General features: G+C 48.8%; 1 protein-coding gene across 4 annotated transcripts in view; it reads right to left on the bottom strand.

The window, feature by feature from the left end:
* The window catches only part of GSG1L (GSG1 like), a 204,815-nt gene that overhangs the window by 80,119 nt on the left and 104,080 nt on the right, over positions 1–20,616 (bottom strand). The window contains exon 1 of one of the 4 annotated variants that reach the window (XM_072753609.1): positions 16,151–16,169. The exons of the other annotated variants lie outside the window; for them this stretch is intronic. Coding sequence (XP_072609710.1) covers positions 16,151–16,154 — 4 coding nt within the window. The 5' untranslated portion in view covers positions 16,155–16,169. Of the gene's footprint in view, positions 1–16,150; positions 16,170–20,616 lie in introns of those variants that run through there. 4 annotated transcript variants of the gene reach the window in all.

Raw genomic sequence — 20,616 nt, 5'->3', positions numbered from 1 at the left:
ATATTATTCTCTGCTCTTGGGCTGGTCAGAAGGGCCCATCTAAGCTGAGGGACACAGGGGTCCCTGGCCATGGCTCTCATCTACGTGCTTTCCAGCATCCCAAGTAATTCTTGAACCAGGATGGGGGAGAGGGTGGGCTTCAGTACTCAACAATCCTGAGGCCAGCTGGCCCCCAGATGTCAGGGGGGGGGGGTGGGAGGAAGGACGTCACAAGGGAAAATAGGCCATGAGGATGCCAAAAGCCAAGCTGTGGAAGGTGGGCTTGACCCATGAGGCAGAGGCCAGTGGGGTCCTCAGGGTCTCAGCAAAGGGAGGATCCCCCCATCAAGAGGTCCGCTCAGGAAGGATGCATGGGTGGAGAGGCCAGCTGGAGGTCCCTGCTATGCTCCATGCAAGAGATGATGGTGGCCTACCATGGCAACGGTGGGGGTGAGGACAAGTGGGGAACCTGATAACCCCCAAGGCATGGGCTCAGCAGACTCTGACTGTGAATGTGGTCACAAAAAACAGGAAGGAGTCCAGAGTGGGGCCATGTGTCCAGCTTGGGCAACTGTGCAGATGGTGAATGTTCTTCACTGAGAATGAGGTGATGCTAAGGCAGGAAGACAGTGGGCTTCCACATCAGTTGCAGGACCTCCGGCAGGATGTCCAGGATGTACCTGGAGCTCAGACAGAAAGGTGCAGGCATTGGCAAGACATGGGCACTCATTAAATGATTGTCAAAGAGATGGTAACTGGAGGTACGAGGGTGGTTGAGATGCTCATGAACATCAGTCCCCAAGGGAACAGGCTGGGAAGAGGGTCGTGAGGCTGACATGATGGGTGCCCCACCCACCCCTGCCACAGCACTTCTGCACACGCTGCCCCCCTCCTGGCATATGGCCCTCTCTGGCCCAGTGCTTGCCCTGGTCACCAGCGCCCACCCCCACCTTCACCCACCTTCACAGCAGGCTAGACAGGGTGTGTGTGGGGGGGTTTGATACCACCCTCCACCCCCAGCTGCAGCCCTCAACCAATGCCTGATGAGAGCCACTAAGTACTCCAAGTGGGTAACACTGGGGGGTGCCATCTACACATCTGTGTTTCCTGGGGGGCGGGGGGGGGGAGGTACCACGAGAAATTGTCTGAGTCAAAAAGTGAAAAAGCTACTCACTTCTCTGTTATTTTAAAAATTCTTATCACCTCAATCAAGAGTCTCTGTTTGGTGCTAATGTGTCCTTAACACCTTTCTAGCACTTGTTAATTGTTTAAAACCGTGAGAGGGCTCAAAATCTTGGGCAATTCCTAGGTCAACGTGAAGGACACTTAGACGATTTCCTCCTGGGCTGGTGATTCTCCATCAGCCCCATCCTCTCCCATTCTCCCCCACCCACTGCTCTCTACCTTTCTCCACCCTGTTTTGTGCCCCAGGGACCTGACTCCTAGGAACCCACCCCCAGGCTGCCTGACCCTCTGGATGAGCAATGAGGGGCACTGGCTAGAAATCGGAGGGTGGGAAGAGAAAAGTCAGTGTGTTTCTGCCCTGCTCCCTGTCTTGAGCCCCTTCTCTGGCAGAGGTTTCATTTTCTTCCTATGACAGCTCCCAAAGTTTGTGGGAGCAAAGCAGCTGTGGCTCTTACAGTCTTCCCACCCTTTCTCCTTCCCACCCAAGGCTGGTAACGGCTCCCTTCTATAGCCAGCCTTTGGGGGCCTCAGACTCTCTTAGCCCTTCCCATGCCTCTATAAGGACTTTTTCATTAAAGTGTCTTCATTTGAACCATTTGGGGGATTCTGTTTCCTGCAGGGACCCTCCCTGACACATCGTGGTTTTTGGCAAGGGATCCAATTAGAGCAGTAGTTTCAGCCAGCAGTCTCAGCGTGGGCCCCAACCTGCAGTCGCACGCAACAACGTGTGATGCTAATTCTTGGGCTTTGGGACCTGACTGTTGTAACAAGCTCTCCAGACGATCTTGACAAACCCTCAAACATGAGCACCACTGATCAAAAGTTCCCTTTTTAATGTACGTATAAGAAAGCAAGTCAACCTCAGGGGCGCCTGGGTTAAGCTCAGTCAGTTAAGTGTCCAACTCTTAATTTTGGCTCAGGTCATGATCTCAGGGTCGTGAGATGGAGGCCTGCGTCGGGCTCCATGCTGTGCATGGAGTCTGCTTGAGATTCTCTCTCCGTTTCCCTCTGTCCCTCCTACCCCCCCTAAAAAAAGAGAAAAGTGAGTCAACTTCAGAAGAAGATTGAGTCAATGCTAGATGGTAGATGCTGGCGTGTGGCAAACACAGAGAAGGTGAAACTTGAATAATTAAACATCGGAAACCACTGCATAGGACCTGGCCTGCAATCAGTGCTCATCATGATTATTCCTGTTATGGATGCCCACACGTGTGAATAAAGGAAATCTGAAAGGACAGTGGGCTGGCAGCCTCTAGCCGGGACAGTGGGGTCTTGCCTTGGTGACATCCAGAAAGTTTAAGGAATCACAGAGATGATTGCTTAGAGTCTCTGACTTTGGCACGAATGGCTCGATTTACAGCCGAGAACTGGTGACCTCCCAGGGCAGAAGAAATGAAATGGCTTCTCATCAGGTACGGGGCCCGTGGGGTGACAGCTAATCCTGTTAGCTGCACTTTTTGCCTTTTTAAAAAACAGCTTCATAACACCAACTCTGACCCTCCATTGATGGAATTGATGGGTTTTCAAGAACAATTTCCCTTTCGCCCCGGTCCCTCCCTTGCTAAGAGAGTTTCCAGGACCAGTTTGGCTGAGTGGGAGATCACGGGTGGGAACTGTGTCTTGGATGTATGATCTTGGCCGGGGGCCTTATGCCTCTGTCCCTCGGTTTCCTCATTTGAAAAATGGGCATAATAGATCTGTCCTGAGCATTAAATGAGACAAGATCTGTAAATTACACAAGCCTGACACTTGGGAAGTATTCAAGGAAGCTAAGTGTTACTATTACTTCCTAATAAGTATAATTATGAGCAATTAGGATAATTATAAGTGGCAGTGGGGCACAGGTATGAAAAACAGGGACCTGGGCCGGCTCACCTCGGTTGATGCCTGGCTCTACTAGGTACTAGCTGGGAGACGGGGCAAGTGACGCACTCCCATTGAACCTGTGTTCTCACTTGACAATTGGGGGTGGATGTAGTACCCACTTTGCAGGCTGTGTGAAGACAAAGCGAGTTAATAGATGAGCAAAGTGCTTAGGGCAGTGCCTGGCACACAGCAGGTGTTATGTAAGCACGAGCTGTTACTATTATTGTCTTTGTTGTTATTCCCATGGGATGTGGCCAAGGAGTAGGCAGCCAGAACAAGTGCATTCCAGCCACTGGACAAATAAAACCCTTCTGGGAAGCAGAGGGGAACTGTTGCAAAATCATATGAAATCCCAAAGCACCATGGCATTTCAAGATAAAATAATCCCCCCCCCAAATCCATCAGTTTAATATGTCAAATCAATAAGTCATGGCGCAGTGGCTGCTGGCTGTGGGCTCAGAGACACGCCCCCCCGAAACCCAGCATGTTAAATCATGTAAATGACGTGGGCCAGGACCTCTGGGGCTGGAAATGGCTTCATGACAGCTGCTGTTTGCAGAATGTCAATCCTGAAGCTCAGAGGTGGGGATGCTCAGGGGCTGGGAGGCTTCAGGGACCTGCAGGGAGGGGTTCTGGGGGCCACTGAACCCCCAGCGCTCCATCTCCATGAGATGTTAGCCCAGAGAGGAGTTAGGATGCACCCATGTCACAAAACCAGTTGAGGGCACTGAGGTAGGGAGAGGAAGCCATGTCAACATCCCAGGTTGCTGGATGTTGCAAGACTGGGGAGCAGGGTAACCCTCAGAGAGGTGCGGGGATTGAGGTCTGGCGGGGAAGGAGCTGGCCCAAAGAGGAGCCACAGCGAGAGGATGGATGGTCAGCTGGAACTCAGCAGCCCTGCATTCCAGCCGATGCTGTGGGACCTCAAGAAGGCCCCTGTGCCTCTGTGGGCCTCAGTTTCCCCCCCAGTAAAACAAGTGGCTTCTCAGACAAGCTGCCAACAGGCCGAATCCAGCCCACAAAAATGTCTTGTTTGGCCCACACATATTTTAAAAATATCTGAATTCATTATCAACATTTAAAAATAGGAGACTTCACATAAAATTTCATCCAGGTTTCTGGATTCGTTTGCAAAATGAGTGGATGCAGCAATACTGGACCTGCATTCCCATATGCTGATGACGGTAGGGCTGAGCTGGGGCTGCTCGCTTGAGACAGGGCACATAGGTCTGGGTCAGCACAGACCCCGCCTGAAGGGTTCCCGTCCCCCTTTCTTGGCTCCCGTCTAGCTCTCATGAGTCTGAGTTTACAGCCCTCTATATAATGATGTCTAAAGGCATTTCTATCCTGGACGCGTTGCGTCGAAGTAACATTTTAAGACCCTACATGGTCCTCACTTATATCTCCATGTAGGAGTGAAATACCCAGCAAACCCTCAGTTATCCAGCTTGCTCAGGGATGGGGGGGGAGGGGTTCCAGCAAATACCACGCCACCCCACACACCAGGGTGCCAATTTTCAAAGAGTTAGATTAAAAGAAAAGACAATTCAGCTCTAAAAATATGCCCACATTGATATAATGGAGCCAAGAGCGGGGATCTGAGAGCTATTCCCGAGTCATCTTGTCCACCCCAGTCCCACATCCTTTGCATGAAGGCCTGAGAAGACTGGTGAGTTGCTGGTGTCACGGCGCTGGGAAACTTCCTTCAATGAGTCAGACGGAACCTTTTAGGCTTGGACTGGAGGTCATGGTGGCGATCCTCAGTGGCCACTCTTGTAGGATGTGCAAAAACGTTAGCTAGCAGAGGGCTTGGGAAGAGAATGCCATTCAAATGCCAACGAGTGTGATGCTCTGGAAACACAGAGCCTGGGTGGAACTGTTTTCTGCATCACCATCTTTTTCTAGAGCCTTGGTTCACAAAGCAGCAACAGCTGCAGCCCCTGGGAGCCTATAGGAAATGCAGATTCTAGGTCCCCGCCCAGACCTACTGACTCACGGTCTGCATTTTCACCAGATCCCCAGCTGATCCAGATGCACGTTCAAGTGTGAGGAGCACTGCTCTGGAGGATGAAGTTCAAATGTCCCGATGTGGCATTTGATGCCCTTGAAAAGTGGGACCTAAGTAGCTCTGCCCACCAGCAACCCTCAGCACGGCTGCTTGCTGAACATTCCATGCCCTCTGGAGCCTCAGGCTTGACTCCAGCCCTCGAAGTGTTGTCCTCTGGCGGGGTCATCTGCTTCTGAATAAGGGTCTGCAAAGATACCCACATCCTGGTTTCCAGAACCTGCAAATATATTCTCTTATGTGGCAGAAGGGACTTTGCAGATGTGATTATGATCTTGAGATGGGGACGTTATCCTGGATTATTTAGGTGGGCCCCATGTAATCACAAGGGTCCTTATAAGAGGGAGGCCAGACAGTCAGATTCAGGAACAGGAGATAGGACAACAGAAGCAGAGGTTGGGGTACTATGGGGTTAGTCACGAGCATAGAAACGCAAGCAGCCTCCAGAGGCTGGAAAGGCGAGGAAACAGTTTCTCACCTGTAGCCTTCAGAAAGGAACACACCGTGATTGATTTTAGCCTCATGAGTCTCATTTTAGAATTCTGATCCCCAGAACAGCAAGATAAGAAATCTATGCTGTTTTAAGTCGTTAGGTTTGTGCTAATTTGTTACAACAGCAAAGAGAAACTAATATACCTTTTTTCTTCATAGAAGGTCACCTCCTCCAAGAAGCCTCTCCTGACCACCCCAGCCCCTGCTCTGGCCCTCGGATCCCCCTCAGCAAAGAAGATGGTCTCTCCACTCCTTCCAGATAGATGCCGTGCTAAGGTGGAGAGAGCCCAGTCTTGGGGTCATAGAGGTCTGGATTTGACCTTGGATCTTTATCTAACCTCTCTGAGCCTCAGTCTCTTTGACTATAAGATGGAATCAACACGACCAAGCTTACACGTTCTCTGGACAAGTCAAGAAGACATGGCTGCAAACCCCACCCCTAGTCTGGTTCCTGGCACATTGTAGGGCCTCAGCAAATGTGGGTGCATCAAGCTGACACTCTGAGCCCCAAGGAATGAGTCCTTCTCCTCCGAGCTCTCAAGTGGACAAACTAGTTTATCACCAGAATGGATTCTGACAATGCCTTACTGCCCCCAGAGTTCCGCAAGGCTCCAGTCCCCGTCAATTTAGAAATGACTCTAGCAGACATGCCCTTTAGAAACTGCTCTGTTGGAATCCGGGGACAGTCACTGAGCATTTGAGATGTGTCATAGTGACCTTGGCCTTCAGCACCACACCGCAATGAGTCTTCTTTCTCTTTAGACTCCAGAAGCTGGCCTTGGACATAAGCTCTGGCCCACACAGGCTGGGGTCTGAGAGGAGGAGGCTGGGGTCAGTGTAGTGGGAAAAGCTTAGAAGGCCAGGTTTGGGTTCTGGCCCCCAGCCCCATGCTGCCCACCTCCCCCACCATCTCATTGTCTTGGGCAAGTGCTCTCACCTCCCTGGGCCTCCCCTTCTCCCCAAATGGGGCTGCTGTGCAGGTGAAGGAAATAGAGCAGGGTAGGTCAGAAGTTGCATACTGGCCCAAGAACAAGTTTCTGAGATTTTTTTGTTGTTCTTCTATTTTCTGGAGTTTTTTGTTTCCTCTCTTTCTCTGTCTGTCGGCCTGTGTGTGTGTGTGTGTGTGTGTGTGTGTGTGTGTGTCTTCCTCTCTGGGTCTACGTGGTATTTTTAAAATTTTGAATTCCATGCCAACATTTCAAAATGGGAAAGCCTCATGAGAATCTAGATTCTTGTGGAAACCCAGCAGGCCAGGACTATGCCACCACCTGAAGACATCGGCTAGAGCCGAGGAGTGGCTACTCCCGCAGGTGAGGCAGGTACTTTGCAGTTTGCCACACTCCCCACCCTTCCCTATAGTATCCCACAGTAGAGGCTACGGCCCAGGGAATCACCCTGAGGGTGAGCAGAGACCTTTACAATGGAGCTGGAAGGAAATAGTGAGAGGAAAGAAAGAAGCCAGTATTCAACTGGGGACAGATATGGTAGCCCTTCCCCAGGGCTTGGGGAAGATGACAGGCTCAGTGGGTGGTGGGGAGATCCTGTCAACTGGATTATCCAGATTCGGTTTTTGCCCAGGACCCCAAGACTAGCTGTGCTCTAGCCCTCTGCTCTGTCCCTCCCTGTGGCCCCCTTAAAGAATCCGGGGTCCCCTGTGGCCCTGGTGGCATCTGATTTGCCCTCTGTGATCTTGACCTCTAGGGTGTGCCTTCACCCTGAAAAAAAGAGCAGTCGTGCAGGAAACATATTTCCCAAATCCAGACTCTGTGTCAAGTAGTATGCACAATGGAGAGGGGAACAGGACTTGGATCCAGCCCTCCGGGAACTCCAAATTTAACTTCAGGGGTGAGACACACACCCAATAATGACCATGTTATACTTCGCCCAAGGAGCACCAACCACCAGACTGGGCTCTTGCAAATAGAAACTCATTTCATCTCACAGCACCCTATGACCTGCGTGCTATTATTACCTCCAAGTTATGGAGGGGAAACTGAGGCACAGAGTGGCTCATTACTCAGCCCAGAGTCACAGCTAGCAAGCGGCAGAGCTGGGATTCAGAGCACAGCAAGTCCAGCTCCCCCCCCCCCCCTCAGCTAGCCTCCACATGCACATGCCAGTGGAGTAAAAGGCACGTCCTGGTGTCCTCGCCCCCTGCCCCTGGTGGCCTGGCTGGGTCCTTCCAACAAGCATTAGAAATAGGTGCTACGTCTTATAGGTAAGGACACAGAGGCACAGAGGAGGAAAGTAATTTGCCCAAGGTCCCACAGCATTGGCAAGGGGAGTCAGGAGTGGCATCCAGCTCTGCCTGCGTGCCCCCCTCTCCCTGCCTCCAGCTCTCTACAGGAGTTCTACACCTTTTCTGGGCCGCATACCTCTATGACAGCTGATGAAACCTAAGGGTTCTTCCTCTGAATAACGTCTTTAAATGCATAAAAAAAAACATATATAGAATTGCAAAGGAAACTAATTATATTGAAATGGAGTTATCAAGACATTTTTTAAAAAGTCAGATGTATAATATTAACCTACATGCTTCTTTATTAATGCATGAAATAACAAGGTCTAATAACTCCCATGGCTTCAAAGCAGTGAGGAGGGAAGTGGTATTTTCGAGATCTCTACAAACCCTGTAATGTGTTGTGAAAACTCTGATTCTGATTGGTGTCAAAGTCCCAGGTGGGGCTAGGAGGGAAATACAGACTGCCAATTAGAGGCTATGAGAGTAGAGATGTAATATTTTGCCACCCAAACTCTTGGATCCCCTGAATTTTGTCTGCTACCCCTTGGTAATTTCCAGGTTAAGAATCTCTGCCTGAAGGCACGCCTGGGTGGCTCATTGGTTGAGCGGCTGCCTTCAGCTCAGGGTGTGACCCCTGAGGTCCTGGGATGGAGTCCGGCATCGGGCTCCCTGCAGGGATCCTACTTCTTTGTCCCTCTGCCTGTGTCTCTGCCTCTCTCTGTGTGTCTCTCATGAATAAATAAATAAAATCTTAAAAAAAAAAAAAAAAAGAATCTCTGCCTGAAGCAGCGGTTCTCAAATTTGCAAGTGCTTGTTAAAATGCACATTCCCAGGCTGCCCCCCCAAGGAAGCCGATGCCACAGATGTGGGCAGAGGTGGGGATCCACATCTTGAAAAAGCACCCCTGGTGGTTCTGCTGCATGGCCACATTCTGAGATGGAGGGATCTTCTAAAAATATAAATATAAATGCCATTATGAAATCAGGGATTGTGATACCTCGGGCTTTGTTCTTCTTTCTCAAGATTGCTTTGGCTATTTGGTGTCTTTTGTGATTCCATAGAAATTTTAGGATTATTTGTTCTAGCGCTGTGAAAAATACTGGTGGCATTTTGATAAGGATTGCACTGAATCTGTAGACTGCTTTCAGTAGTATGAACATTTCAACAGTATTGGTTCTTCTAATCCATGAGCATGGAATATCTTTGCATTTGTTTGTATCATCTTCAATTCCTTTCATCAATGTTCTATGGTTTTCAGAGAGTACAGGTCTCTAACCTATTTGGTAAAGTTTATTCCTAGGTATTTTATTCTTTATAGTGCATTTGTAAATTAGAGTGCTTCCTTCATTTCTCTATTTCATTATTAATGTATAGAAATGCAATAGATTTCTGTATATTGAGTTCATATTCTGCACCTTTACTCAATTTATTTATCAGTTTTATTCATCTGTTTATTTAAATAGTTCTATTTATCAGTAGTTTTTTGGTGGAGTCTTCAGGGTTTCCTATGTTTGTATCATACCATCTGCAGACAGTGAAAGTTTTACTTCTTCCTTACCATTTAGGATGTCTTTTATTTCTTTTTCTTATCTGATTGCTGTGGCTAGGACTTCAGTACTATCTTGAGTAAGTCTCTCCTTTGTTGTAACCTTCTGGAGATTTCCCATTGCATTTGAAATAAACCCCAACGCCCTGCCTGGCTTTCAAGATCCCACCAGGTTGTCAAGCCACTGCACACCCTTGGATGTCCCCTTACCCACCACACTCCAGCCACCTCAGGGCCTTTGCACTTGTAGTGCCCTCTGTCCAGAATGTTTATCCCCTAACATTGCTTGATTTACTGCTTCCCAGCTCAGATGTCACTGACTATTCCATCTAAAGTAGCTACCACCCCAACACATATGTCACTTTCAACACTTTACCCTGTTTTGTTTTTCATTATTTGAAATGATGTTATCTGGTAGTTCACTTATGTGTGGCCTGTTCCCTCTCCATAATGAGAACCCCATGCAGGCAGAGATTTTGTCTGGCATGTTCAGCGCTGTCTTTGAGGACAGTGTCTGGCATGGCACAGGAGGCACTCAGTAAATATTTGTTAAATGAACAAATGACGAAATGACACAAGCATAGAGGAAGAAGAGGCAGCCAGACTCCTTCAGCAGCAAGCTAAGAGAAGCAAGTGATCCAAGAAGGAGGAGCCACTTTTATGAATGCCACCCAAAGGTCATGGGGAATGAGGATGGAGATGAGAAGAGGCCACATGCTTTGGAGATCCAGATCCTTCTGTGTGTGGAGAGGGAGGCAGATTTCTTCAGAGGCCGATGCCAAGGGGAATGTGACTTTGGAGGCTGGGATAGGAGTGGTGGTGGTGAGGCTGGCAGTGTAGACCCCATGGGCTTTAGTGACGGGAACCAGTAGGCTCAGGGAGGTTTGCGCCAAGGAGGGAGAAGAGGAGGGCAGCCAATCTGGCTGGTTCAAATCCCACCTCCTCCACTTGCCAGCTGTGTGATCTGGGGCGAGTTATGTAAATCTTGCTGGGCCTCAGTTTCCTCATCAGTAAAATGGAATGCCAATAACACCCACATCAAAGGTTACAGTGTGGACTCGGTGGCCTATGTGGACATAGAGCCTCACTGTGGCTCAGTGCTGGCTCTGCCCCGGACCTGGAATGCCGCTGTGAAAGGCCGCTGCCAGGAGCCAGCCTGGGTCAGGTTGGGCAGTCTCGGGCAGTTTCTAGAGGAGGGTCCAGGGAAGGCAGAGCAGACCAAGAGCAGGAGTTAGGACCACGAGCATGGCTGGACCACAGAGGCCAAGTGTGAAAGCCAGAACTGGCCAGGGGAGGCCACTTCATCCGGCGGGCAGTGGGAGCTGGGGGAAGCCTCCTGTGGGGGGTGGAAGGGTCAGACCTGGGTGCGTGTCCACAAGTTCGTGCCACCACCACTCAGAGAGAGCAGGGAGGCGCAGCCTGCAGTCCATGCTGACCTGCGGGGAGACCGTGGTGGGATCCCTGAAGGCAAGGGTAGAATCTGTGGCCGAGGGGATCCCTGGGGGGCTCAGCGGTTTAGCGCCTGCCTTTGGCCCAGGGCATGGTCCTGGAGTCCCAGGATCGAATCCCACATCGGGCTCCCTGCATGGAGCCTGCTTCTCCCTCTGCCTATGTCTCTGCCTCTCTCTCTCTCTCTCTCATGAATAAATAAAATCTTTAAAAAAAAAAAAAAAAAAAAAAAAGAATCTGTGGCCGAGGAAGCAGCAGAGGCTTCAGCCCTGAGGATCCCACTAGTCTGACATGTGTCCCATGAAGGCAAGTACCTAAGGTGGCCCAAACTCCCACCTGACTCCATCAGCCCTTATGCCCAGCATTGCAACACACCGATGGTCCCAGGTGGAACCTATTCACAGCGCAAGGTGGGGAGACTCCGTCCCGGGGGCTGTGGAGGGACGGCAGCTTCAGAGTTGATGTTTGAAAACATTAGAATGCATTGCTGATGTTTCAAAATGTTCAACTCTTACAGAGCAGGCCAGGAGTCCGGGGCTCAGTAGACAGACTGCAGCATCCACCCCCTCCCCACACTCTCATATTCGGAAGTCCTGACCTCAGGAGGGCCCCAGCCAAGACAGAGACCCTCTGTGATCCTCCATGAAGCCACTCTGCGTGTGCATGCCAAATGGCCCAGTATTCACTCACCATTGGGGCCACCTGTGCAATGGCCTTTAACTCCCCCATCCCTCCTGACTCTATCTCCTACCCTCTCGCCCCTTGCTCACTTCCTTTTAGTCAGATTGGCCTCCTTGCTGTTTTTCAATGCTCCAGGCACACTCTGCCTCAGGACCTTTGCACTTGTCATTCCCCCTGCCTAAATTGACACTTTTCCCTTGGATCTCCCTCCCCTCCTCTAAGTGTTGCTCAAATATCATTTCTTAGTGATGTCTTCCTTGATCCCACTATGTCAAATTGCCAACACCCCCCACCAGCATCCTCTAGTCTTCTTCCCTTTTTATTGTTTTCCCCTAATATTTATCACCATTCAGCAGCCAAAATGATCTTTCTAGAATGCAAATCAAACCTCCTTCCTTTAAGTGCTTCAGTGCTCCAGTGGTTTCCCCTCACAGTCAAGTTCCTCCCAGGACCCTACCCACCACCCACCTGTCCAGCCTTTTCCATCCACGAACATACAAAACTCATTCCTATCTCAGAGCCTTTGCACATGCTTTTCCACCCTTGCAAGGAACATGGATGTGAGAAGTCTCTTAATTTCCTCCTAAGTAAAGGCACAGTCCCAAAAATAAATGGGAACTGACACTCTGCTTCCATGTCAGGCAGACGACAAGACCTGGTGGCCAGCTGCCAGGGTGTCCATCCCAGGGTGGAGCAACCCATATCTGGGATAAAGGAAGAGGCTGCATCTTGGTTCTATCCAAATGGATGGAGTATGCACCCAGAATCGCTAGATCTTCCAACTTTTCAAAAGAAGCCAGAAATCCTGATTTTATGTGAAATCTCTGCACTTTGAAACATCAGCAATGCATTCTAATGTTTTCAAACATCATGTGAGTCAACTAAACACAGCTGAGTGATGGCAGAGCCCTGGGATGCCAGTTCCCAACCCTTCCCAGAACTCAGACACCCAGCCACAACTGAGTTCACCGTACTTCATTTTTCAGAGGGTAAAAGCTCATCTTGCACAAGAATCAAACAAGGTCACACAACTTCCCCAAGATAGTGGACTTCAACCCAGGACTTCTGATTCTTAACCACAGACACGTACGTAGCTCCTACTGTATACTAGGCTTGACCCCACAGATTGAAAAATGCTATGCAAGCCCATGTCAGCATCTTTAAGGCATGGACAGAATGAGGGGGGAAAATGTCTGTAGGCAGAAATCTTTTAGGGCTTATCCATGAGGGTGCAAAGGATGGGCTTCCTCGATCTGAGCAGGGTATTCATCTTGGCAGGGGGAAACTAATGCATGATTCTTCCCTGAGTCTCCCTTACTCTATTACACTGGAGCCAGACAACATATTTTCTCTTGCCACTGCCCTGCCACCCCCACCCCCATCACCACCTTGGCCAAAAGGATCCTGGTTTTATCACTCCAGCAGAAAAGTCTAAAAATATCTAGACTCACCAATTTCAGGGGTTTATTCTTTCATCTGGGAGGCACCCACAAAGCTTTTGCCAATATAAATGGCATTTCCTTTGATATTTTTAAAGATCAGAGAATTCAGGAGAATATGCAAGGTGGATGGGCCTTTGAGATCAGAGCTCCCAAATGCCTTGCGATTCAGGTTAAGGGGGAAAACAAAACCAAACAAAAACAAAAAACAACTTTCTTAAGGAGGCCCAGGAGGTTAGGTTTCCAGATAATTCACAAAAGAAGAAATGAATGTAGCTAAAATCATAGGGGAAAATAGATTAGGCCTCATTAGTAATAACGTTTAGATTAAAGCATTCTTCAGACAGCCCTTCAAACTGGGATATTGAGCAAAGATTTTTAAAATAAGAGTTTCTGGTAGAAGGTGGTGGAGGGATGGTGGGTTTGCCCTGCAGGAACACTTACTCCTCACTCGATAACCATGCCACCCCCCCTCCCCGTTTCCCAGGCCCCCGTGCAGATAAGAAGGACAGGGTGACTTATACTGGCCACCCAGCTCTATGCAGAAATATGCATCACTTTTAAGAAAATGCATAGAAAAAGCTGGTGCGTGACCTTTCCGGCTCTCACCCCTGCCTGTGTTGAGATGTTGGTGTGTCCATCAGCCTGGGTCCCTGAGAGACCAAGTTTGCTTCAGTCTCGGACCTTCTGCACCTAGTTGCTCCCTCTGGAAGGATCTTTCCTCTTATCCTCACGTGGCTGCCTTTTCTTCTCCATTAGGGTTTCAACTAAAATGTCAACTCCTCAGACAGGACCCAGAAAGGCCCTAATCTATCCACCAATCCAACCTTCCTCTCCCCAGACCCTCCCCACTCTACCATCTTGTTTGTCTTCCTAGCAGCTGCCCCACTTCAAGATGACCATATCCTTGGCTCAGTCTCCTCATCTGTGAAATGGGCTGTTGCACAACAGTTCCTGAGGGCCCTTGCCTTCTCGACATGACTCCTAGGAGCCTGGTAGGTACCAACACCCCGTCTCCACCACCACTCCCTCTCTGGTACCCTGGACCAGACCCGCATCCCTTTTGGGAATAGAATTAGCTTTTCCTTGTAGGGACCAACCACTGTGCCCTGGTTCTCAGCCCTCGTACTGGGGCAGGGCAGACCACCCCTTCCCAGTTCCAGCTGGGCTGTGACCCAGGCCACAGTGATTGGTTCAGGGGTGGGTATGGGATGCAAGCTGGGCCAATCAGAGCCAGTTGCGGACCTTTGCTGAAACATCTGGGAAGGAGGTGCTCCCTTGCCATTGATGGTTGCTCAACTGGGGAGGATGGAGACCTGGAACTGTTGGTGGGGGGAGCATCTCCTAGGGACTATGTAGCCCCCCCTGAGAATGGGACCAGCACAGGAAGGCCCAGCTGAGAGTCAGAAGATGGGAGGGAGCACAGGATCCAGCTGTGTGACCGGGTTCCACCCCTGACCGCTGAGTCACAGGAGCCGCAAATTCCTCCTTTGGCTCAGGCCTGTTGGAATGAGTTTTCTGTTTCTGCAGCCAAAACAGCCTCTAGCCTCCACTGTCCCTGTAAGGCTGTCTGTCACAGCCCCCGGAATGTTTGCTCATGCTTAGTGTCTCTCCGGGGCTCTGAGCTCCCTGGGCAGGGCCTCTCGCCGCTCTGCCCCTCCACTGCTGCCCACAGCCTAGTCAAGTGACCAGAGGGGACCGAAGCTCACAGCTCCCGGTCCTTAATTGGGGAGGTTTCCTGTCAGTCCTGCGAGCCTCAGACTCTGTGATCTGAGCAATTAACCTTTCTGCAGAGGCCAAGGCCAATTATATCCCGGGGGGGCCATCTGTGACATCTGCATAGCAGACCGAGTGCCTCAGCCTGACTCCTTGGTTTTTATAGGACAGAAGTGGCATAATCAATCTCTTCTGTCCCCACCCCTGTTGCCTTGGTCCAGGCCTGTGTCCTTTCTTGTGCTCGGCACAGTTTCCCATCTCCTCCCCACTTCCCGCTGGCCCCTCCACTCTCCCCAGATCGTCCCCAATGACCTCTGCTACCTCATCTGCAGCGTGACCACCCCACAGGTGCTTCGGCCTCCGTCAACTCCCTGTGTGGCAGCTTGCAGATGCGGCCCGGATTCTTCACCCCTCCTCGTGTCTCTGCCCTCTGCGGTACCCTCCACGTGGACTTTGGGCTCAGCCACGTGACTTGCTGTGGCCAGTGGGGTGTTAGTGGATGAGACACTAGCGCATTGCACACCCAGGGGTGCCTTCTCACTTGTACTACTTTCATCACCAAGAGCTCATGCTCAGGGTAGCGTGCTGGAGGATGCAGGACCCACAGGGTAGGGCTGAGTCCTAATCAACACCACTGAGGCCAGCTTAGGTCAGCAACACTCTGTCTATGCCTAGACACCTGGGTGACCCAGCCAGGATCAGCAGGACACCCAGCCAACCTCCCCAGGAGCTTGAGCTACCCCTGTGCATTCCCACAACCCTGCACAGCTGTGGTTTGTATGCAGTGTTACTGTGGCCAGAGATAACAGACTCTTCTTCAATCCCCCACACATGCACCTCGCACCTTTGCCAGTGCTCTCCCATCTGCCTGGCAGGCCCGCCCTGTCCCCATTCTGGTGTGCCTGGCCAACTCCTATGCATCCTTCAATACCCAGCTTAAGCATCTCATCCAATGCATGCCTCCAGTAATGCCTCTTCCCACGCCACCCCAGTGGTCAGGGGCTTACCTTCCTGTACTTGTGCAACACAGCTCGGTTAAGACACGCTGGAGTCAGAGATTGTGGGTCAAGTCCTGGCACAATCATCAGAGCTCTGAGGACTGTGGGCCCATTGCCTCACCATGGTGAGGATGGCAGCAGTTATCCTTCACAGATAACCCACGAGATGGGCTGAACACAATGTCTGGCACCAGTAAGTGCACCATACATATAACAGTTACTCCTGTTGCCACAATGCCACGATCTGCTTTGTTCATGAGACTGTGGGCCCTAGAGGTCAGGACTCACTCCCTGTTCACCACTATCTGCCTGCAGCCCTGCTCAGAATGGGCAAGGGCAATGGAATGATGGAAAAGGTCACCCAGTACCCACCATGACTCTGTCCTGTGCCCCGCCCCAGATAAGCCAGCACTGCTGAGTCTCTGAAGAGGGCATGAGCAGTCCCATTTAGCCACTAGGGAAACCCAGGTTCAGAGAAGCAATGTGACTTACCCATGATCACAGAGCAATTAAGTGATGTATACTCTTGCTCGCCCCTCCTGGTCTGGTCCACATTTGGGACAAAGATAAATGCTGTGACATCCAAGAGAATTCTTTCTATTCGGGAGAAATAACAACAGCAACAGTAATATAGCTAGTATTCTGAAGCTATTGTTAATGTGAATATAAATATAATAATAGATAATATTATTTACTATATTACTGGTGCTGTTCTAATCAAATGACCTATTTCAACTGATTCAATCTTCACAAAAACCTCTATGAGGAATGTACTATGATTGCCCCCATTTTACAGTCAAAGAAACTGAGGCACAGAAGGTTCATTGATTGATCAAGGTCACACAGCTGCTAAATATCAGAGCTGGGACCCAAACAGGCTCCCTGGTGCTGCAGAGCCTTCCAGACCCTGAGGTGGAAGGGCTCTTGCAGAGGACAGGACCCGAAAGGTTGAGACTGCATCCCAGCATCATTTCAGCCTGCAGCTAGTGCCCTGTTCTGGGGTAAGCCTGGCCGCACCAGCACCACCTCCAGAGTCAACCCTACCCCTGCCTGAGCCCCAACAGCCTGAGACCTGGCATTACATGAATTACATACTCAATGATCCCCAGTGTTCCCGCGAGAGATGCCCAGACACATACTGTACAGGTACACACACCTTGTCCAGTGGGAGCCTGCCTCTTTTTCCTCAAGTACTCCCAGGTCCAGTTAGGCATAAAGCCTAAAGATCTGGCATCTTCCGTCTTCACAAAGCTTTGGGAGGTAAGGTGGTATAAGCAATTACAATATTAAGATAAGGGATCCCTGGGTGGCGCAGCGGTTTAGCGCCTGCCTTTGGCCCAGGGCGCGATCCTGGAGACCCGGGATCGAATCCCACATTGGGCTCCCGGTGCATGGAGCCTGCTTCTCCCTCTGCCTGTGTCTTTGCCTCTCTCTCTCTCTCTCTGTGACTATCATAAATAAATAAAAAAGTATATTAAGATAAAATATTATTAGGGCATGAAGATAGCAAGTGTTGGTGAGAATATGAAACAACAGGAACTCTCATCCCATGGTGGAGGGAGTATGGGTTGATACAACCACTTGGAGAACAATCGGCTTTACCTAGTGCAGTTGAAGATGTTCAGGTCCTATGACCTGATATGTCCTGATATCCCTTGTGCACTTAAAGAAATTCTTGCACCATAACATGTGTTCAAGAGTGTTCAGAACACAGTTTGAAATGGAAAAAAAAAATGGAAGCACCCAAATGGCTATCAACCATCTGATGGATAAATTATGGTATCGTCACATCAAGGAATACTATGCAGAAGTGCAAAGAAATGGATTGTGTACACACATCAATGTGGATGAATCATAAGAACAAGACATAAACAAGTTATAGAATAATACATATACCATGATCCAATCTATCCAAAGTTCAAAAATAAGCAAAACCACACAATGTATTGAGAGGTACAAACTTGTGGTCAAACTAGTTCCTTTTGAAGGAAGGGTCTGGAGTCTGGGGTTGGGGGACCCAGGGCTTTGAATCTAATAGCAATATTGCTTAAATCGGTGATCAGTACATGGATGTTCACTGCATTTTTGTTATTGGTATTTTGAACTTATTTTTATAAATATTCCTTTTGGGGATCCCTGGCTGGCGCAGCGGTTTAGCGCCTGCCTTTGGCCCAGGGCGCGATCCTGGAGACCCGGGATCGAATCCCACATCGGGCTCCCGGTGCATGGAGCCTGCTTCTCCCTCTGCCTATGTCTCTGCCTCTCTCTCTCTCACTGTGTGCCTATCATTAAAAAAAATTATAAATATTCCTTTTTCTATATTCAAATATTAGAATGTATCTGTTGTGATATTTAACAACGTCATTTTTAAAAAGGGATTTTATTTATTTATTCATGAGAGACACACAGAGAGAGAAAAAGAGAGAGAGAGGCAGAGACACAGGCAGAGGGAGAAGCAGGCTCCATGCAGGGAGCCCGACATGGGACTCGATCCCAGGTCTCCAGGATCAGGCCCTGGACTGAAGGTGGCACTAAACTGCTGAGCCGCCCGGGCTGCCCAACGATGTCATTTTTTAAAGGAAAACTGTAATTAAGGTGGGCTAGAACAAGGATTGGCAAATGATTACCAAGGGGCCAAATCTGGCCCACCTCTTATTTTTATAAATAAAGTTTTATTGAAAAAGTCACATCCACTTGTTTATGAATTGTCATAGCTGCTTTTATACAGGCCAGTACAGAGTTGAGTAAATGCAACAGAGATCATATGGCCTATAAAGTCAATATTTACTATCAGATATTTGCTATCTGGCCCTTTTTATAAAAAGTTTGCCAAACCCTAGGCTAGAGCAATGAGCCAAATGCACAGACTGAACTTATTTATTTAAAAAAAATTTTTTTTATGATTTTTAAAATGTTAAAGAAATATACGCTCATTGTAAAGAATTCAGAAAATATAGAAACATAAGAAAATAACAATTTTCCACATAAAGTTATCACCCCACTATAACCACTGGTAAAATTTAGGGATATTTCCCTCTTTTTCTTTTTTTTTCATGCATCTGTACCTTTCTCCCCCTCCATAATCAGAAGCACACTGATTATGTGATTCTGTACCCTGCTGTGTTCACTTAATATCATCTCAGGAGCATTTTTCTGTGTGGCTTAATTACATTCAATTTTTGCTATTATAAGTAATGATGTGATTAGTATCCTTGTACACACATTTTTGTTGACAATATGAAATATTATATAGTCATCCAAAATGAATTCTTCAAGGAATTTTAATGACATGGAGACTGTCACAGCTGCATTATTTATACCAGCAAAAAAGACTTGAAACAATATAAATTGCCTGGCAGTAGGAGAATTGTTATGTGAACTTGGTACATCATTGGATGCAATATTCTGTAGCTCTAAAGTGTGATGGTCACAGAAAATGTAAAAATGGCTATCTTTCTGAGTCTCGGTTTCCTTATCTGATGTTTTGAAAGCATCGAACACAAATGAGCCTGGCTGTAGGTTGTACCTCTGTGTCAGAGCTATTATTACTTAAAATAATAATATATAAATGGGGGTGGGTGGATGAGGGAGGAAGGATACAACCAGGCTGATTGGTCAGTCCTGCATCCTACCAGCTGCTCAATATTTTGAAAATTGCCCCTGGCTACACCCACACCTAAGGAAAAATAACAAGTGTCTGAAAGGAGTCCAGCAAAGTGTCAGGCAGCACTCTTCTGGCTCAATTTTGCAGCCCTGTAATTACTGCTCCTGTATCGTTTGTGTGATAATCAAAGGGCTGTGATCCCAAATGGGCTTTGAGAAGAACCTACCTGCAACCAAGCAAGGAGCTCCTGATTGCAGGTATAACTAAGCCACTACTACACAGGTACTGATTGAAGCTAAGGCCAGCCCAAAGCTTGAGCGAAGGGGCAACCGTTGGTAGGGACAGAGAAGCATTTCTTTCCCAGAGGAGGTGTGTGCACATGCGCACACACACACACACACACACACACACATGCACACTTGTGCACATGCATGAACACATACACAACTGGTTTCAAAAATAGGAAGTAGAGAGAGGGGCAGGACGGGGTCTGAACACGTGGCATGCCGCCAAGGAAGTCTGGTGATTTAGGGGGCGTTTGCCAGCCTTCTATTTTAGATATGAAAGAAATATTTGAAAGCAAAGAAATCCATGAACAGCAGAAGGCCTTGTGAGGCCATAAATAAAGATTGGGCTTCCAGGACAGGATAGTGAACAAACAAATGACAGTGGAGAGTTACCCTGGCTTCTCGGACTCATGGGCCCACGCAGTCCTCATTCATTCCACAAACGTTGATTGAGCACCATGCCGGGCACTGTTTGAGGTGCCGGGGACATTGCTGTGAACGAAACAATGAGCCTGCTCCCTTGGGGAGATTGAAAATTAATGAGCTAAGAAGTAAATGAGATCTTTTCAGATAGCAACAGGCATAGCAGAGTGGCTGAGGGAACAGAATGGACAGAGGCACAGCGGAGGGGTGGGAGAAGACTTTAATGAAAACACCTTGAAAGTCCATTTAACCTAGAGCCCAGGATGCCTTAATCTGAGGCCAGAGAAAGAAAGTGGAGCCAGACTGCAGGAAATCTGGGGTGCTGGGTGAGGATTTGAACATTCCTCCTAAGCCAGTGGAGAACTATTCACATTTGAAGAGATGAGTATTAAACCATCTGTTTGTTGCATATTGAATATAAAATTTATACCAGTCATCTTTTAGTTGTAAGGAGGCAGAAAATGGAACCCAAAGAGGCTTACAGAAGAATAATTTTATCAGTTGAAAGGTGTAAAGGCAGATCCAGCTTCAGGCTCAGCTGCATTCAGGGCTTGGTCCTCTATCTCTTGGCTCTACCTTCCACTCCGTGGCTTAGGTCTCAGGCTCTATGCAGTGGCAAGAAAGCTGCCCCAGGCCAGTGGCAT

Source organism: Vulpes vulpes, chromosome 3 (genome assembly GCF_048418805.1).
Source record: "Vulpes vulpes isolate BD-2025 chromosome 3, VulVul3, whole genome shotgun sequence".
NCBI classification, from domain to species: Eukaryota; Metazoa; Chordata; class Mammalia; order Carnivora; family Canidae; genus Vulpes; species Vulpes vulpes.
This window is presented reverse-complemented; position numbering and strand designations above follow the sequence as displayed.